The 19,382-nt window shown below is 37.9% G+C and overlaps 1 protein-coding gene across 1 annotated transcript in view; it reads left to right on the forward strand.

The window, feature by feature from the left end:
* HPF1 (histone PARylation factor 1) overlaps window positions 1-19,382 on the forward strand; it is a 32,063-nt gene that overhangs the window by 6,030 nt on the left and 6,651 nt on the right. Inside the window, 4 exon segments of the mRNA XM_017863319.1 lie at window positions 2,162-2,351; window positions 10,666-10,764; window positions 16,408-16,470; window positions 16,472-16,589. Of these exon segments, the coding sequence (XP_017718808.1) occupies window positions 2,162-2,351; window positions 10,666-10,764; window positions 16,408-16,470; window positions 16,472-16,589 (470 nt within the window).

Genomic DNA, 19,382 nt, shown 5'->3' on the forward strand with positions numbered 1-19,382 from the left:
AAAAAAAAAAAAAAAAAAAAAAACCCTAAGCAAGGATATAAACAGTTCATAGAAAAGGAATATTTTCCAAGATATTTCTTGTAAGAGAAAATATAGAAAGAAATATAGATTAATGCTGTAGTAATGACACTGTCACCTATTTTTTTGGCAAAGGCAAAGGTAAATAATTTCATTACATTCTGGGGGAATGTGAAGGAAAGCAAGCTCTTTCATATGTTACAGGAGTTATAACAGTTCTGCTTCCAAGCACTTCTCTTATGGATTACATAAACTAAGAATTATGTGTGAGGATGTTTACTTACACAAAAAATGGGAAATGGCTTAAATGCCTACCAATACCACATCTATTCAGTAGATCTTCATTGTTTTAAAAGCATGAAGCAGATTTTTAGGAAACAATAAACTATCATGCATGAAATAAGTGAAAAAGAAGAGTGTATAGGATATGCTACCATTAGTATTTTTTGAAAAAAGGGAGGGTGGGGAGAGGGAGTACACACATATCTCTGTGTACTTTTCTGTGTGCTTATTTTGTCTCTGAAGGGATAAAGAAACTGTTAATGGGCTGTGATCATTACTTTGCACGATACTATTTAAATTTTTTAACTAGTAGCCACTGTCATACACCATTGATGGAAATGTATATTGATACATATTCTGAATTTTGCCAGTAGATCAAAACAGGACTGTGTAGTTGTTTCTTTAAAAATAGTCATACCTGTATACAAACATTTATTAGCAAAGATGTTCACTGAAACATTTTAGAACAAAAAAAAAGAAATAGTAAATATCCCTCAGTAAGAGAATAGATGGTTACCTCTTTATAATGCAGTATCATGCCCTATTAAAAAATCACGTAAAATAACATTGAATAGCATGGAAAAATATTCAGAAAATTTAAATGGGACAGGATGGAGGACAAAAGCAGATTACAAAACAACCCTTCTCAGTTTGTTCCATATTTGTATCTGTCCATGGGGGTGGAGAGTGTGGAAATTTGTTACTGTATAATAGACTATAAACTGTCATCTTTGGCTAATGAGATGGACGGTTTTAGTTTTCTTAATGCTTTAAAAATTAGTGTATGCTCTCCTAAGCTCTCATTGAGCTGAACTATTTTTCCTGTCAAATTATCTCCGTGCTTCTATTCATGTTATTACCCCTTCCAGGAATTTTTTTGCTTTCTTCATCCTTGCCTCCTTATAAAACTGGGTCCTGCCTGGAGTGCTCCCCTCTGTCTTAGAAGCAAGGTCCCATTTGAAGTTATGCATTGTACATTTGCACAGACTTCATGTTTTTGTGGTTTGTGAACACTCCCTGTCTGTGATCTGTGAATAGAGAAGGAAGATGGAGTCATCCAGGGTTAGGGTTGGCCAAATAGATTGTCAAAGAGTCAGGGGAATCTGGTATGATTACCTAAGGTAGAGGAAAGGGGATAGAAATGATTTTTACTTATTTATTTATTTATTTATTTATTTTTTGAGGCAGAGTCTCACCCTGTCACCCAGGCTGGAGTGCAATGGCACTATCTCATTTCACTGCAACCTCCACCTCCAGGGTTCAAGTGATTCTTGTACCTCAGCCTCCCCAGTAGCTGGGATTACAGGCATGAGCCACCACACCCGGTGCTAATTTTTGTAATTTTAGTAGAGGTGGGTTTTGCCATGTTGGCCAGGCTTGTCTTGAACTCCTGACCTCAGGTGATCAGCCCACCTCAGCCTCCCAAAGTGCTGGGATTACAGGTGTGAGCCACGGCACCTGGCCTGTTGTTTACTACTCTTAATCCACACATCTTTGCTATCTTTCTCGTCCCTTAACCTGTGTGTGCTACAAGTATTTGAGGCTAACTGCAGTGTGGTAATGGGCCTGTAGAAATGCTAACCAGTCTTGCTTTGGCTAAAATAAGAAACAACAGCAATGTTTGAAATGTTAGGCTAATTCAGTGGTAAATTTAAGAGGAAATCCCAAATGTAAATACCACTTTTCCTGTTACTCTGACTTTTCTATTGAATGTTTATAACTGACATCTTCACACATAACTCAAGATTTTCTTTTACTTTAGAAACTTTTAAAGACAATTGCTTAGAAATAGTTTACTAACTAAAAGCATTATTTCCTATCTGTCTCCAGAAAGTATTGTCTAAATTTATTTTCTTTATAGATTCACTTTCTGCAAGCCTTGGACTTCAATTAGTTGGTCCTTATGATATCCTTGCTGGAAAACATAAAACGAAGAAAAAATCAACAGGCCTGAATTTTAACCTTCATTGGAGGTTTTACTATGATCCTCCTGAGTTCCAGACCATTATTATTGGAGATAATAAAACTCAGTACCACATGGGGTATTTCAGGTAAAGGATCTTTTCTTCACCTCTAAAATACAGCTGCTGTCCTGCTAATGAGGATACATAGTTATTCACTAGCCTCACCTATTGCGGAATCTGGCCAGCAGCCCGCAATGCAACGGGTCTCTCTCTTTGTTACCAGGAGGATCGGCAGGTCGAGAAATAATAGACAAACACAAGATAGTGAAAGCTGGGTTCAGGGGGGTCACCGCTTTCTGGTCCCACAGTGCCTCCAATACACTGGAAATACCAGTGTTTATTATTAAGTTTAGTGAGGTTGGGGGTAGGTTAGTGAGGGATTTAGGGTTGTTTGATTATGAGGTGAGATGGTCACGTGGGGATGAAGTAATTCTTTAACATAACATTTGTATGCAGAAGTACAGTATATAGAGATAAGAATTTACAGTATAGTGTGTGCATCAGTAATTTCTAACAGAGTCTTAAAACAGAACCACGGTCTTTCCATAACCTATGATTAGCAAGATATTAATCAGCAGTAACAGTTGTAACAAAAGCTGATTACAAACAATCCATAGAAACAGGACATGAAGCTAGACAACCGATTAGACCAGAAATTCTCAGAAGGGAGTATGTCTTAACCCTAAAGAGGCCTAGAAGAGCCGTGGCAAGATGAGGGCGTTTACAGCCCTATCTTATCCATATGGACAGGCGCCCCCCCATGTGTCCATTTGTAGGCTCTCCACGAGGTCNTCATTATATTGGAACAGAGTTATACAAAAATCAGAAGTATTCCAATCACATTGCATTTGTAATCTATGTTCTAGACTCCTAATTTTATCTCCCATCCATATAACCGTTTGTCTTAGATCATTAATTCGAGTGACCAATTTTTTATCAATACTTGACTGAGAATTCCACATCCGAGTAGAATTTTTTTGCCATTTATCCACAAAATGAACAGCGTGAATAGATTGATGTAATGCAACTCCAGCAGTAGCAGCAGTTGCAGTAACAGCAATCAAGCCCGTTATTACTGCAGTTAATGTAAAAATAAATCATTTACTCCTTTTAAGAATTTTCTGTAGAATATTATTAATAACATGGATAGAAGGGGAAGATTCCCAAGGCCTATGTAAGGCTACGGGGAGCCAAATACCTCTGCTGGCTCTGACTGTTAAAATACTATGATACTGATTAAAGGATGAGTCAATACAAGTATACAAGTAACAATTAACACAGGTAATTATGTTGGTGTTTGAACTAGTATGCATCTTTCCTACTAATAACATATATGGTGGTTTAACACAACTTTTAAGTGGTATAGTTTTGTTGGATTCCATATAGATAGTATATATATTTTGGGATGGTATTCTTTTTTTGTGAATGTGGGGTGGGGGGAATAGGTTGTATGAGAGGTGGTGGGGGGACATTAGCAATGGGGGGGTATAAGTCCTCATAGTCTTTACTATCCCGTCTTTGAATTGACCTTTTGACGATTGCCATAGTGATATTTTTGGCTGTGTGAAAATAGTAGTGTAAATCAATCTGTTATCTTAGTTTTCGAGGTGACAAGGTGGATTTACTTATAACACTTTCTCCAGCCCAAACTCTCATACCAGTCATAGCTATGGTTAATCTCCGTAATTCTGAATGTTCAGGTCCTAAGTGGGGAACAATGAGCCTTGGCTTTGGAGTGGCAACCCCTGCCCCTTTCCACTTAAAAGGAAAAAAGGAGTTAAATATACGATATAATAGGGGAGGGTTATCACTACTTTTTTGGTAAGTAATATCATAGGGAAAATGTTGACAATCTCTGTGACCTTAATGGCAATCATTAGTTATATGACCTTTAGGAGCCCAATCAACAATGGAGTAGTGAGAAGAATTAAATAACACAGTTTCTTCTGGACTAACACAATCCTTCCATATTAATTTGTCAGCATTTGAAGACAAGTTCAGGGGACACGCAGTTCCTAAAGGCTTATATTGGAATGTGTGAATATAATCAGTGATTCCTATTTTGATCTGTCTTAGAGGTTTTAATGAGAGCCCTGATACCAAGTATCCTACAGGAGGGACAGAGTGACTAGATGGTAGTATGACTGCCCAAGTTTGAATATCTAATGAGAGACATCCATTCGTGGGTCTGAGGCACAAAGGTGGATACCTACAACCTAAAGTGATATTGGAAGGGGTTCCTTCTTCGGAAGGTTGGGCAGGACAACGATCATCTACAGAACCAGGCATCCAAACACTATCATTAACATAGACCTTGATAGGAGCATGCATCCATGTCATGGCTCAAATAAGAAGAGGAAAAGGAATATAGGCCCAATATGTATAGTTTTTAACAGTCTGTGGGGTGACAGAGGGTAGAAGGATCAGTGTCATCAGGAGGAGGCAGAGGTTGAGGCAGACCTGGATCGCTGCAGACAAGTTGTTCAGGATGACGGACTGGATTGTCTGTTGTAAAGGAGTTAGCGTGGTCATTTTCTTCTTTTTGACCATTGAATGTGTTAGTTGTTTCCTGCTGTAGCATTTTTTCAGCAAATTTCTCTGTCTTGTTGTTGCATGCATCTTCAGGACACAATTTCAGGTGTCTAACAGGAATCCAAACAGGAGATTGATGTTCACCTGGGGAAACACAAGCATAGCCTCTTCCCCACGTTAAAATAGAATCTTTTGACCATATATTAGATTGAACATCTTTCCACCATACTTCCCTTCCATGGTTTACCGTGGGACAGTTACCAAGGAAATGTTTTTCAGCAGCAGTAACAGAACTAGATTTAGGAATATTAAGAAAAATTAACGTGAGCAATTCCAAGTTTAGTTGTGTGTGAGTGGTAGACAACTCCTTATCCCCCTCTTTTTGTTTAAGTAATTGTAATTTTAAAGTTCTATTCTTTCTACAAGAGCTTGGCCTTGTGGGTTATAAGGGATACCAGTAATATGTTTAATATGCCACTGATCAAGAAAATTTTTTAAAGCTTTACTGCAATAGGCTGGACCATTGTCTGTTTTGAGCTTACTAGGAATTCCCATAACTGCAAAACATGGAAACATATTTTTTTTAACTTGAGAAGTGGCTTCTCCGGTTTGACACGTAGCCCAGATGAAATTGGAAAAGGTGTCAACTGTGACATGCATATAAGCTAATTTTCCAAAATAAGGAACATGAGTAACATCCATTTGCCAAATAGCATTAGGAGAAGACCTCGGGGATTAACTCTGGGAGATTGTGTGGGTAAGACAAGAAACTGACATTGAGAACAGTGTTGTACAATTTGTTTAGCTTGTTTCCAACTGAGAGAATATTTATGTTTAAGACCTGAGGCATTAGTATGAGTTGATGAAATTGTTCTGCATCTGCAATGGCTAGAGAAACTAGAGTATCAACTTTATGATTACCACTTGATGAAGGTCCAGGCAAATTAGTATGAGATCGAAAGTGAGTGATGAAAAAAGGGTGGTTTCAGTTTCGGACAGTTTTTTGTAACAAAGGGAACAAGGAAAATAGATTAGTGTCAGTAATATTTTTGATGGTAGCTGTTTCTATTGCCTTAGTGGCATGGACTACATAAGCTGAGTCAGAGACAATATTAAGAGGCTGATCAAAATCCTGTAATGCAGAGATAACAGCAAACAACTCTGCTTTTTGAGCAGAATTGTATGGAGTAGAAATGACTTTATCTTTTGGTCCTGCATACCCTGCCTTTCCATTACTGGATCCATCAGTAAAAATGGTAACAGCTGCCTCTAGTGGTGATGAACAAGTAAGTTTTGGTAGAATCCAGGAAGTATTTCGTAGAAATTGAAAGAATTTTGACTTAGGCAAATGATTATCAGTAGTGCCAATGAAGTCAGCCAGATTAGTCGGCCCGCACAAAAATGTGGAAAAGGCATTTTAAGCTTCATCTTTTGACAAAGGGACCACAATAATGTTTGGATCCAAGCCATTGATACACTAATGTCCTAATCCAATCAAAGGGGCCATTTGATCAAGATATATTGAAAGAGGTTTAGAGGCTGAATTAGGAAGAAGTACCCATTCAACTAGAGAATCATTTTGTACTATAAGTCCTGTAGGAGAGTGGATGGAAGGAAAAACTAAAAATTGTAAAGGCAAATTTGGGTAGATACAAGAGACTTGTGCCTCTCTCACTCTGTTCTACAAAGACAACTCTTGTTTTGGTGGTTTAGATAGAGGGCAAGGGCTGTTTCAATCTGTATCTCCTGATAGAGTGCCAAATAGATGAGATAATGCATAAGTAGGGATGCCTAGGGTTGGTCTGAGATAATTGATGTCACCTAGTAATTTTTGAAAATCATTTAAGGTGTTTACATTGTCAGTACGAAGTTGGACTTTTTGGGGCTTAATGGAGCGAGCTTCTAGCTGCATTCCTAAGTATAGAAAAGGAGTGGCTTGTTGAATTTTATCAGGAGCAATGTGGAGTCTGGCATTGGCAACAGCTAATTTTAAAGAGGTAAAACATTGAATTAATTCATCTTTAGTGGGAGCAGCAATCAGTATATCATCCATATAATGAAGAATGTAATTATTTTTAAAAGTCTGTCGGACAGGTTGTAACACAGTACTGACAAACAACTGACAAATAGCAGGACTGTTAATCATTCCTTGAGGTAAAACTTTCCATTGATATCTAGCTGTAGGAGCTGAATTGTTAATGGAAGGTATAGTGAAAGCAAATTTTTCATGGTCTGACTTGTCTAAAGGAATACGAAAAAAGCAGTCTTTAAGATCAATGATAATTAAAGGCCATTCCCTAGGAATCATGGAGTGGGAGGGCATACCGGGTTGTAACGCCCCCCATAGGTTTAATAACTGCATTAATGGCTCTCAAGTCTGTTACCTTCCTCCATTTTCCTGATGTTTTTTGTGCAACAAACAGGCGAGTTCCATGGAGACAAGGAGGGCTCCATAGTGTTTGTTTGTAGTAAGTCATTAATGGTTTCAATTAATGCCTCCAACTTGTGTTTGGAAAACATCCACTGCTCTACCCAGAGAGGTGACTCATATATACATTGTGCAGGGGCAGAGGAAGAGAAGGAGAGTGAGGGAGCCAAGCCTTTCTCTGAAAGAAGGGGTCCCGGAGCGTCGAAAGAAACCGTAGGCTTAGAAGAGGGGAGAGGTTCAAAAGGATGAGAGGAATGAGAAACAGGCCATTCAGATGAATGCCGTACATCCTCCTCTGGCAGAGGGGGCAACGGCTTAGTAGAAGAAGAGTTAACATATACAAGTTCCAAGATAGGAGGCAGAGGGAGGGGATCATCTCCAGGTTCCTCCTCTTGGGGAGAAAACAAGGAGAGATTGAATTCTTCCTCATGATCAGAAGAAGGGCTAGTAAGGGTCAGCTACCCGAGGTAAAGGGGCCGGCTCACCAGCCGCACTAACTTGTTTCAGTTGAAGAGGATCACCAAACTGAAAAGGAAGTAAAGCAACACAAGTAAGAGCCCAGTCAGTCCAAACAGAAATAGGAAGTAGAACACCATCTCATGAGTTGGCAGAGCGTGGCGCCAACTCTATCCCAGTCTGATAGGTCCATAGAACCTTTGTCAGGGAACCAAGGAAAATGTTTTACAATTGTCTGAAATAAGAGAATAAGGTTATTGGAATCAGCCTTGATTCTATCCTGTTTAAGAAGTTTAATAAAATACAGATAAGCCTGGTGTTTAGACTGTGATTGTCCCATAATAACCTTGGAATAATACCAGTTGACAAACCCGAAAAGAGGGGAGAATTGGAAAAAGCGTACCTGGAGACCTTACTGTTGAGACTGAAGACTAGTCGTCATGAACCCGTACTCAGAGTGCACTGAGCAAAGGAACAAAGAAGGCCACCTTGGGCGCCAGATATTGCAGGATCTGGTCAGCAGCCTGCAATGCAACGGGGCTCTCTCTTTGTTCCCGGGTGGATCAGCAGTTCGAGAAATAATAGACACACACAAGATAGTGAAAGCTGGGTCCAGGGGGGTCACCGCCTTCTGGTCCCGTGTGCCACCAATACACTGGAAATACCAGTGTTTATTATTAAGTTTAGTGAGGGCGGGGGTAGGTTAGTGAGGGATTTAGAGTCGTTTGATTATGAGGTGAGATGGTCACCTGGGAATGAAGTAATTCTTTAACATAACATCTGTATGCAGAAGTACAGTATATAGAGATAAGGATTTACAGTATAGTGTGTGCATCAGTCATTTCTAACAGAGCCTTAAAACAGAACCATGGTCTTTCCATAACCTATGATTAGCAAGATATTAATCAGCAGTAACAGTTGCAGCAAAAGCTGGTTACAAACAATCCATAGAAACAGGACATGAAGCTAGACAACTGGTTAGACCAGAAATTCTCAGAAGGGAGTATGTCTTAACCCTAAAGAGGCCTAGAAGAGCCGTGGCAAGATGAGGGCGTTTACAGCCCTATCTTATCCATATGGACAGGCGCCCCCCCATGTGTCCATTTGTAGGCTCTCCACGAGGTCGCATTCCATTCCTAGAGCTATGAACAACTGCTTTTCTGGGATAGGAATCTTGGTGATGTGAAACCTCCCTGACTGCACGTCCGTTCATAGGCTTTCTGCAGGGGGAAGCACATCACACGCTGTTGGCTCATTCTGGCAGACCAACCGGGCATTGTCTTTATACAATCCTGCATGCAATTTTGTATTTGCAATAATAGGAGCATTTCATCTTTTATTTCGTAGCAATAGTTTCAGGGAGTCATCCAAGGTGAAAGGCATATTTTCCCCTGTTGATGGATAGATGAGTCATCTGTTGTTCTTGCTGTTACCATTTTAACCTTCCCTAGGATGGGTAAACTCTTTAGGTTTAATCTCACTGATTTTTCCTTTCCTGGTAAACTTTTTTCCCTTTTGGGTTCAGAAGAGCGCTTGTGGCCCAAGAAAGATAATTTAGAGCAGCTGTGCTTAATAAACCGTGTACTGCCAGGTGCCGGAGTGGCAGATGGTAGTTAAGAGTAGTCTCTGGAGTCACACTGGTCCTCTTGTTTATTATCTGTGTGACCCTGTATCATTAGTGACTGTGACTTTCTGTGACTCGGTTTCCTGTCTTGTAACAATAGGGATAACTGTACATACCTGATAGGAATATTATGAGAATTAAATGAATGCATGCAAAATACTTAGAAGGTTAAGAAATAGAGAAACTCCAGGAGGAAAATTTGTCCGTTTGTACCAGTAGAGATGCTATTCTTTAAAGTGAAGATTAAATGTAAGGTAATAGAAGGAACATTCCCAGGGAGAAGTGCTGTAGTACAGTAGAATGCACCTGGGGCTACGAATTGAATTATACTGTAGCCAGTGCCCTAACTTACTAGGACCTTGGCTGAGTGATTTAACCTCTCAGTATTTGTTTCCTCAATTTTAAAATAAAAGGATTTGGTTATATACATGAATAGGATCCTTTCATCTCTAATGTTTTACAATCCTTTTTCTTGTTTTTCCTTTTTTTTTGTATTTGAGTATAAAAGCAACTAGGTCCTAAGAATCTTAGTTTTAGGTTCTGTTATATAAGATTTATCATAGATATTCCTAAGAATCTTGGAGCTTAAAACTTTTGTTTCATTTAAAAAAAAAAATGCCCTTATTAAAAAAAAAGGCCTCAACCTAGATCCTTGGGAGGGACCTGGCTTTCCTTTTTGAAAGATATTTTACTGAAGAGCTAAAAAATGACTAGTGTGGGGTTAGCAGATCAAATAATTTGAAGTAGACCATGCCGTATTTCTAGCACTACAATGTAATCATCTATTTGTGACAGAGAAAGGTAAAAAAGTATAATAATAGGATGATGTACCTATAATTTGAATAATTTTGAGCTATTGAAATGTCTTTGTAATTTTCACAGCTATTGTCCATTGTTTGAGGTTGTTACCTACTAAACTGAAAACATTTATTCCATATCTACTACATATACACCAGCAACAGTATAAATGTAAGCCTAACTTTGCAATATTTATAATACTGTAGTGATGGAATTTTTTAACATGTGGTATGTAAATGTGCAGATTTTATGCGTGTTGACAAAATAATTTTTCAGCTTGCAAAATGGGACTGCAATATTACATTTTTCACTTAAGCAATTTTTTACATCTCTGTTGTTGCTTTCTAAAATGAATATGAATGCCATCTTTTATGACTGCAACTTGCCTTTTCCATTACAGACATTTTTGTTTGATGTAATCAATAAACTTTAGTGTGATTAAAAAAAGCCTCAAAAAAGGAAAAAAAAATAGGTGTAAATTGTTGTCTATAGACCTGAAATCCCACTTGCCTGATAATATAAATTAAGGGCAGCTAAATTTTTAATGTCTTTTGCTTACACAGGGATTCTCCTGATGAACTTCCTGTATATGTTGGTATAAATGAAGCAAAGAAAAATTGTATAATTGTTCCACATGGAGATAATGTATTTGCTGCAGTCAAGTAAGAATATTTTATTTCAATTTCTCTTATATTTGTTTACCATGTTTATACTATATTAGTTCATTACAAAGGGGGTTTGAGGGGCAGGGTGCAGTGGCTCACAACTGTAATTCCAGCACTTTGGGAGGCTGAGGTGGGCAGATCGCTTAGGTCAGGGGTTCAAGACCAGCCTGGACAACATGGGGAAACCCCATCGCTACTCAAAATACAAAAATTAGCTGGGGGCATGGTGGCACACACCTGCAATCCCAGCTACTCAGGAGGCTGAGGCAGGAGGATCTCTTGAACACGGGAGGCAGAGGTTGCAGTGAGCCGAGATAGCGCCACTATATTCCAACCTGAGTGACAGAGTGAGACTCTCTCTCCATAAAAAACCAAGCGGATTTGAGGCAAGCCCATAATTGTAGATTTCTAGAGATAATTTCCATGACTTTTGCAGGTAGTCTTATCTATACTGTTATTTTGTCACTCTTCACCAAAAAATACACCTCTTATGTAACTATTTTACTTAAAGAAAATCATACTTGACCTCAGGTATTCCATGGCAACATGAACAGTTTTGTTAGACGTCTGATTTTAAACGCTTGTTAGGAGTTCATTACTTGTGTACAGTTCAAACAGAAAGGCTTAATAAAGTAAAAAGAGGTGGTCATAAAATCCTTGGAAGGGTTGAGGGAGCAGGCTGAGCTTCCAGGAATGACAGTTGTGTGCCTCACAGTGGATTTTATGTCTCTGCCACCATCAGGAAGCTGGGAAATCGAGAACTGCTACCACAACGAGTGGCTCTCGGACCACATTATCTTTGGTTTAATCTGGGCCAGGTAAATGGATGCCCTACCCTTTGCCTCTCAGCTCGCCTGAGGCTAAGAACCAGGTGCTGGGTTCTCAGCTACAGCTGCTGCACAACCCTCAGATGCCTCTACAGCTGTGCTCACTGATGGAGATCGTGGCAGCACAGCCTCTACCTGGTATCTCTTCTGCCTCAGAAATTTTAAAGTATTGCAGCTGCTTGGAAGAAGCTGGGTCCCATGTGGAGCCTGAGCTAAAGAGTAGTAAGGGAAATGCAGCAAACTTTCATGGGAAGTGGTTGGAATAGAGCTGAGTGTGCCAGTCTGCTATATCAGCCACAGACATGACTTGAAGCCATTTTACTTGTCAGCTGCTGTGTAGTTTGCATTGTAATGAAGAAAGCAAACTTTATCGCTTCAAATACAAGTAGATTATCTTTTCTTTGACCTCTTTTAGTCTCTTTCTTTGACTGTCTCTTTAAAGGGTTTTTGTTCCCTGGGATTTGATAATACAAATTTGCAGTAAAGCGAATTCAAACTAAATCAGCCTACTACAATCACTAGACTATGCTACGTTCATCCTGGTTTATCTACAGGGCAGCTACATTGTAGACGTCCAAAAATGTTCTTTCTTTTCTAATACCTCTCAGTTTCCTATAAAATGTTGCTTGGTATTTGTAATTTATAACTTCTTTTAAACTCTTCGGATTTATCATTCAATTTAAATTGGTGCCTTCTTTATTAGAAACTCTTGTTTTCTTGGTTATTGTCTGTGTCTTGCACTAGCATGTAAGTTCCACGTGGGCAGAGGGTTTGTTTTGTGCACAGTATCTGCCCCATAGTAGATGCTCCATAAATATTAATTCTATAAATACCTTGGCATGTAGAAACACCTAATTTTTTCAGGCTGGGCAACATAGTGAGACTGTCTCTTTTTAAAAAACAAGCCTAACTTTTCATTTGTATTATTAGTCATGTTTGAATCTTTTTTAAAAGAAAGATAACATAGTAGATGGTCATCTAACATAACCCAAGACTCTTCTGGTATCTTTTTTTTTTTTTTTTTTTTGCTATTGAGAGAACACAGACAATGAAAAAGAAAAAAAAATACATGGGCCGATATATTTAAATTTAGGTGAAGATCAGAAAGTGAGTATCTTGAGGAACTACCTCCAATAATTTATCTCAAAAACAGGGGTAAAAAGTTACCTTTGAGATATAACTATTTTAGTACTTCTAAGTTATTATAACGGTTTTTAGTTTTTTGGGTACACATCCTTTAAATCAGCTAATGCAGAAACTTGATTTCTTTATATATGTTTTAAAATTTATTTTTATGGCAGACTGAGGTAAGGTCTTCAAGGCATACCTTTTGATCAACACATTTTTATGTCCTTTAGTTGTTATTTAAATCTTGTGTCTGCAAGATTTAATAGTGACTAAAGAAATGCACTAAGCCAGCAAAAGATTTTTTTTAAAGGTTAAAGAATGGTCCATAACCAATGATGGTTAGGGTATAAGAACCCCTTACTGATGTGTATAATTGGTAAAACTTTTGAGAAAAGCAGTTTGAAAAATGTTTACAAAACAATATTCTAAGATTTCTTGATAGGTGGACATTGCCAGGGTATTGGTTGGGTGAGATTTATACCCTTAACTTAGCAATTTCACTTCTAGCTATTTATTAAAGGGATTTTGGACTGGTACAGAAATATGTCTATTTATTACAGATTGTTTATCAAATGAAAAATTGGCAACATATCCAGCAATAGGGAAGATTAGGTAAATATAAACTATCCATATACTATAATACCTTGTTATTGATTTGTTGAATTTGTTATGAAGTGGGCAAATAATAATGTAGAATGATTCCATTTCATACTGTCTAATGCATATGGAAGTAAACATAATTTTTAAATATCCTTGAACAACAAAATTAGGAATTTTTTTTTTCCTTCTGCCTTATTTTTTTTCCTAAAATAGCTGAGGTAAATAGTTTTGACCTTGGATCAGGGACCCTTAGGGTCAAAACTATTTGTGATAATAAAATGTTATTTTTGCACCAATGGCACAAAGGTAATGGTGGATAATACTGTTGTCACCTTGGCAGGAATCAAGGTAGTGCCACCAAAGTAGCAGCAGTCGTTGCATTATTCACAGCAGGAGCATGCAAATGTATTTAAAAATGTTTGTGATGGAGCCAGGCATGGTGGAAGCTACTCAGGATGTTGAGGTGGGAGCATTGCTCGAGCCCAGGAGTTCAAGCTCATCCTAAGCGACATAGGAAGACCCTGTGCCTGAGAAAAGTCAGTGATGGAGTATACATGTATTAGATGTCTGCCATTGAGTACATCTCTTTAACATTCTGTGATGAAATAGGAAATACATAGAAAGCATTTCTCATACTGAAGTACTGTGGTTTGTCTCAAGGGGGAAAAAAAGCCCTTGTGTGATTGAGTTTTGAGATGAACTTTTCCCCACTTTTAGAAAGAGTGACTCATTGACAAACTGGTTATTTGGGTGTAGATACTGGCAGTAATTCTCCCAAATGAACCAAAGAAAACAACTGACTGACTATATTTTTTGCCAGTGATAAAATTCTAGGTTTCAAATAAAAATTAGATTGAGAAACTTGTAATACTACTGAGCTCAATCGCTTTTTTTCCACAATGTTATGTAATGGAGTGAATTTGATATATAAGTTTCAACACTTCCATCTGTATAACTTAGTGAACCACTATTTCCAAAGGGCTATTGCATGATGCCATATAACATGCATAGGTACAAATTCGTTTGTGTTAAATACATTCTAATGGGTTTAAAGTCACAGCACAAAATGTTCATGTTCATGGTTATGGCTTCAGTTGCACATTGCAGCTTATCTTTGAGCATCACACAGGAAAGTGTTAGAGTAGGTTTCGGTAGAGACAAAAACTTCCAGAGATAGTAATAATAATGTCATATGTATGGGAAGGCAGCTACCAAGTGCCTTCAATAGTGGCGGAGGTAAAAGAGGATATTCTATGTGGGCTTTGATGGATGCCTAAGAACTTACTAGAAAGAATGGGAAGAAGGATGCTTTAGGTAAGGGAGCAGTATGTGTGTGAAAGTGTGGAAATACATGGCACAGGGTACTTGAATGGCTATATGCCATGCCAGAGTGTTGAGGAAGACTGTAAAGATTGATTCACGTGGGGACTGATGTGATCAAATCCGCATTTTATGGTTGATATAAACATATCTTCTAGACATACAGCTGGTGATAATTGAAGGTAAGACTTAGTGTAACTGTGCTGTAATCAGAAGTTACACTATGGCTTGGGTTTCTGTGACATTTTAATCTACCAGTTCTACTGGTAACTCTACTGGTTTAATCTACTAGCTCTCTCAACTTGGGTAAGTTGATTATCCTCTGTGCCTTTTTTTTTTCCTGATAAGTACAATGAAGCTAAGACTAGCACCCACTATCAATGTTCTAACCCCTTTGATAACAGTGTTGTAGGGAATACCAGAAACTCTCAGATGTTGGCAGTGAATAGAAGTGAGTTTCTCCCTAGGAGTTGTTACTCCCTCAGCTTTCTTCCTGGGAGTCTGGCACACCCTTCCCGCTCTTCATTTTACTCCTGACCTTTTACATTGATGGCAAAAATCTTAACCTGTTTATGATAAGATATAAAATTATTTCCATAAGTGGCATTAACATGCTGTATATTCACATACTTTTGAAAACTACTTTGGCTTATGCTTTTGTATAAGCTTACAAAGTAGCTTTGCTTTCCTTTTACGTTTTCTAAATTTTCTTAACAAAACTTCAACATTAAAAAAAAAAAAACCTATTGACCTTAAGTGTTATAATAGTGTCCTCTGTCTCTTTAAAAATGGAAAAGGAAAAAAAAAAGGCCGGGCGCAGTTGCTCACGCCTGTAATCCCAGCACTTTGGCAGGCCAAGGCAGATGGATAACCTGAGGTCAGGAGTTTGGGACCAGCCTGGCCAACATGGTGAAACCCTGTCTCCACTAAAAACACAAAAGTTAGTTGGGCGTGGTGGCATGCACCTGTAATCCCAGCTACCTAGGAGGCTGAGGTAAGAGAATCATTTGAACCCAGGAGGCGGAGGTTGCAGTGAGCTGAGACCCTGCCATTGCACTCCAGCCTGGGTAACAGGAATGAAACACCATCTCAAAAAAAAAAAGAAAAATTTTTCTTTTTTTTTTGAGACAGTCTTAGGCTGAAGTGCAGTGGCACTACCTCGGCTGACTGATTGGCTGCAACCTCCGCCTCCCAGGTTCAAGTGGTTCTCCTGGCCCAGCCTCCTGAGTAGCTGTGAATACAGGTGTGCGCCACCATGCCTGGCTAATTTTTGTATTTTTAGTGGAGACAGCATTTTCCTATGTTGGCCAGGCTGGTCCCCAACTCCTGACCTTGAGTGATCCGCCCACTTTGGCCTCCCAAAGTGCTGGGGTTATAGGCATGAGCCACCACGCCCAGTCCCTGAAAACTTTTTTTGATATCTTTTTTTTCTGTTAGGTCAGACTTCTCCAAAGTAGTATGCCATATCTTAGTATCAAGTGATACAATTTAAAACTTGACTAATCTAAGCTTTGTAAATATCCCTTATTCTTTTATTGTAGACATTAGAGTACTAATATAAATTTGAATCATATTTGCTCTTTCTGTGACTGGCAATTTTTTATGAATATTGCTTTTCTCTTATTTGACCAAAGCTATGAGAGATTTTGAGAGAAGTGTTGGTAATTATTCTGTGGACTTATTCTTGCATGGAATTTGACATTTTTAACTTGGCTAAACTTCCAAAGGTCTTTGTACTTAGTGCAGTGACCTGCCACATAATGAGGACGTTTACTTCTTTTCAGATTATTTTGACGAAAAAACTTAAAGAAGTAACAGATAAAAGAAAATCAGTCTCTTGAAAACATAGATGAGAAACTCACAGAAGCAGCCAGAGAATTGGGGTACTCGCTTGAACAGAGAACCATGAAGATGAAACAGAGAGATAAGAAAGTATGACTTCAGCCTGTTGGTCTCTGTTTTGTTATAGTGGATTTTTTTCCCCTCTTGATTCCTTCCCATCTCTACTTTCCCCTTCTATTCCTAGCCCTGTCTTAAGAGCTGGATGCTGTCCCTCAGGGGTGCTAGGAGGATGGCACTGAAACGGGGGTCAGATGGCTGCTTTGGGTTGGCACACTGAATTGCACAGCTGGTGATAACACTGCTGTGGTATGCCAGTATTTACCACTCTTTTAATCTTGTTTATCAGTTAATCACTTCATAAAGTTAAGTGATAGCTGCTTTGTACATAACGAAATTTACATACATTTTCTCCAGTAAATGTGTTATATAAGCAGTGCTTCTTTCTTTTTCCTTATTAATCCTATCATTTCCTTTTGCGTCTCTCCTAATGTCTGTAGTGTGAGGGGAGTGTTTTGTAAAGGAGCAAATACTTCTTAGTGTTGGATTCTTTTGGTTTTTCAGCTGTAGATTTCAGAGTAAGTTAATGACAAGCTGGAAGATTTCTGGTTTGGAGTAAATGAGAATTCTATAGGAGTTTGTTCTTATGGCCTCTGGTGAAGAAAAACATTTGTCACTGGAATGAGGGCTCCCAGGTCTCCTCCAGCCTCTCACCGTTTGTCTGCCTTTGCTGGTTCATCTGAATGTTCTAAGCTAAATGGAGAACTTGTTATTCCTTAATAAACTAGCACTGGTAATGTAGTACCTTAGTGTATTTAGGTTTTAAATCCTACTTCAGTTCCTTCTCTGATCTTGATTCAGCTTGCAAGGGTGATATTCTGATAACCTCTAGGCACTCTTTAGTCCTATAGACTGGAAAGTTCCTTAAAACATACATTTTAATGAAACCCATTACAACATGGCATTTTAAAAATTAAGGTTTTATATTGCTCTTCACCTTTCTAGTTATCGTAGGAAGCTTCTTCCACTTTGTGACTGGGAGGAAGGGTAGTTGTAACCTAGTTAATGTATTCCTAATTTGTTTTGACTAAAGTCTGAGCATCCATACACATAATAGCTGTTAGCAAATTATTTAATCAGTCTTTTTTTATTTTTCTACCACAAGCTATACTTTATTTCAGAGGAGATTTTAATTCTTCCCCATAAATAAGATATGATTGAGTTTGAAATTTATTAGATATTTTGTCCTAGACCCCTCCCCATGAAGTTTCATTTTAGTATTTGTTTTTTATACAAAACAGCTGGTAAAACAAAGACAAAAAAGAACTTACAAGACAATCATGTTTTTAACCCTCCCCTGTTGATGATTATGCTTTCAAACCCTTTTCTGTTAGATGTAAGGTCGTTCTTTTATTGTTTTTGTGAGCGCTTCATTGAATTCATATTTTTCTACTGAAGAATTCAATTCCACTAGTATATGTGAGTTAGTGGCTTTGTTCTTCTGTGTGAGTGTAAGAATATATCCATTCTAGTATGATACAGCATTGTGCAGCACACTAGAAATCAGTGTTTTTATACTGACAGTAACTTAGAGTGTACTTTGGAATGCAGTCTTTATGAGTTATATCATTTGACTCCCTACAACAAATCTGCAAAGTTGGAATTATCCTGTTTTATAGATGAGTAAATTGAAGGTTATAGAGGTTTTGTGTCTTGTCCAAAATCTTAAATGACACATGTAAAACCCAACTTCATATTTTCCATATTTAGCATTCTTTCCACCCCATCTTCTTACTAACTGTCTCTCTGCCACTTCACCTTTTCCGTACCTAGATTTCTTCATAAGGAACATTGGTTAAATGATGCTTAAAATGATGGTGTGGCACTCCATCCACCTGTGATCCGATGCTTCAGGATGCCACCCACCCCATACGGTTTTTCTAAATTTGTAATCTTATTCTTCTTAATTTCTTAATAAAATTATGATTCTGTTGACTTCTTAATTGATACCTCTTTATGGACAATTAGTACAGGTAATCATCTGTGAAAAATCTGAACATATACCATCATTCTTACTGTGTGTTGGGCAGCCTGAGTTGGCAACTATAGCACTGCTCTCTTTTTCTTTCATTATCACTGCTTTATGTCCTGCTTTTTACACTTATGAATATGGTATGTTTATCATTTCATATTGCCAATTTAAGATCTACCTCATAATTTTGAGTGGCTGCAGACTACTGTGCTTAGGTGTTCAAAGTCTGGGTTGCTTAAGATTTTTCACAAATACAGTCCTGCCATAGATATCCTTTTATACCTGTAGTCTCTTACTTATCTGGTTATTTTTTTAGAAGAAATTCCTAGACATAGTATTGCCAGGTCCAAAGTAGTTCGTGTGTGTGTGTATGTGTGTGTATGTGTGTTTATAGTTTTTCTTTGCTTGTTTCTCATTTTGTGGGGTTTTCTTTAGTCTTTTTAGTTTTTTCCATGCTGGTAGGTGTAAAATTTTGCACTGTTTTAATTAAAATTTTTTAATTATAAAGGACGTTAAATACTTTTCACTTCTCTGTTGGCCTTTGTATTTTTTTTTTTTTTAACTGCCTGAACTCTGCCCATTTCTCTATCAGGGTTAGAATTAGTCTTTTTCTTACATGTGTTCTAATTTGGATGTTAGTCTTTTCCTTGGTTAGACTCTCTTATAGTTTAAAGACATTAATTTTTATCTACTGTTACATTTTACAGATATATTTTATCAGTTAGTCTTGTGTACTTGATTTCACTGGATAGACTTTTTGTTTTTATATAGTTAACTCTTCTCTATCACAAAATTATTTTTTTAAATTTACCTTCTAGTAGTTTTATGGTTTTATTTTTACATTTAATTCTGAAATCTAGCTGCAGATT

Source organism: Rhinopithecus bieti, unplaced genomic scaffold (genome assembly GCF_001698545.2).
Source record: "Rhinopithecus bieti isolate Rb0 unplaced genomic scaffold, ASM169854v2 scaffold_66246, whole genome shotgun sequence".
NCBI classification, from domain to species: Eukaryota; Metazoa; Chordata; class Mammalia; order Primates; family Cercopithecidae; genus Rhinopithecus; species Rhinopithecus bieti.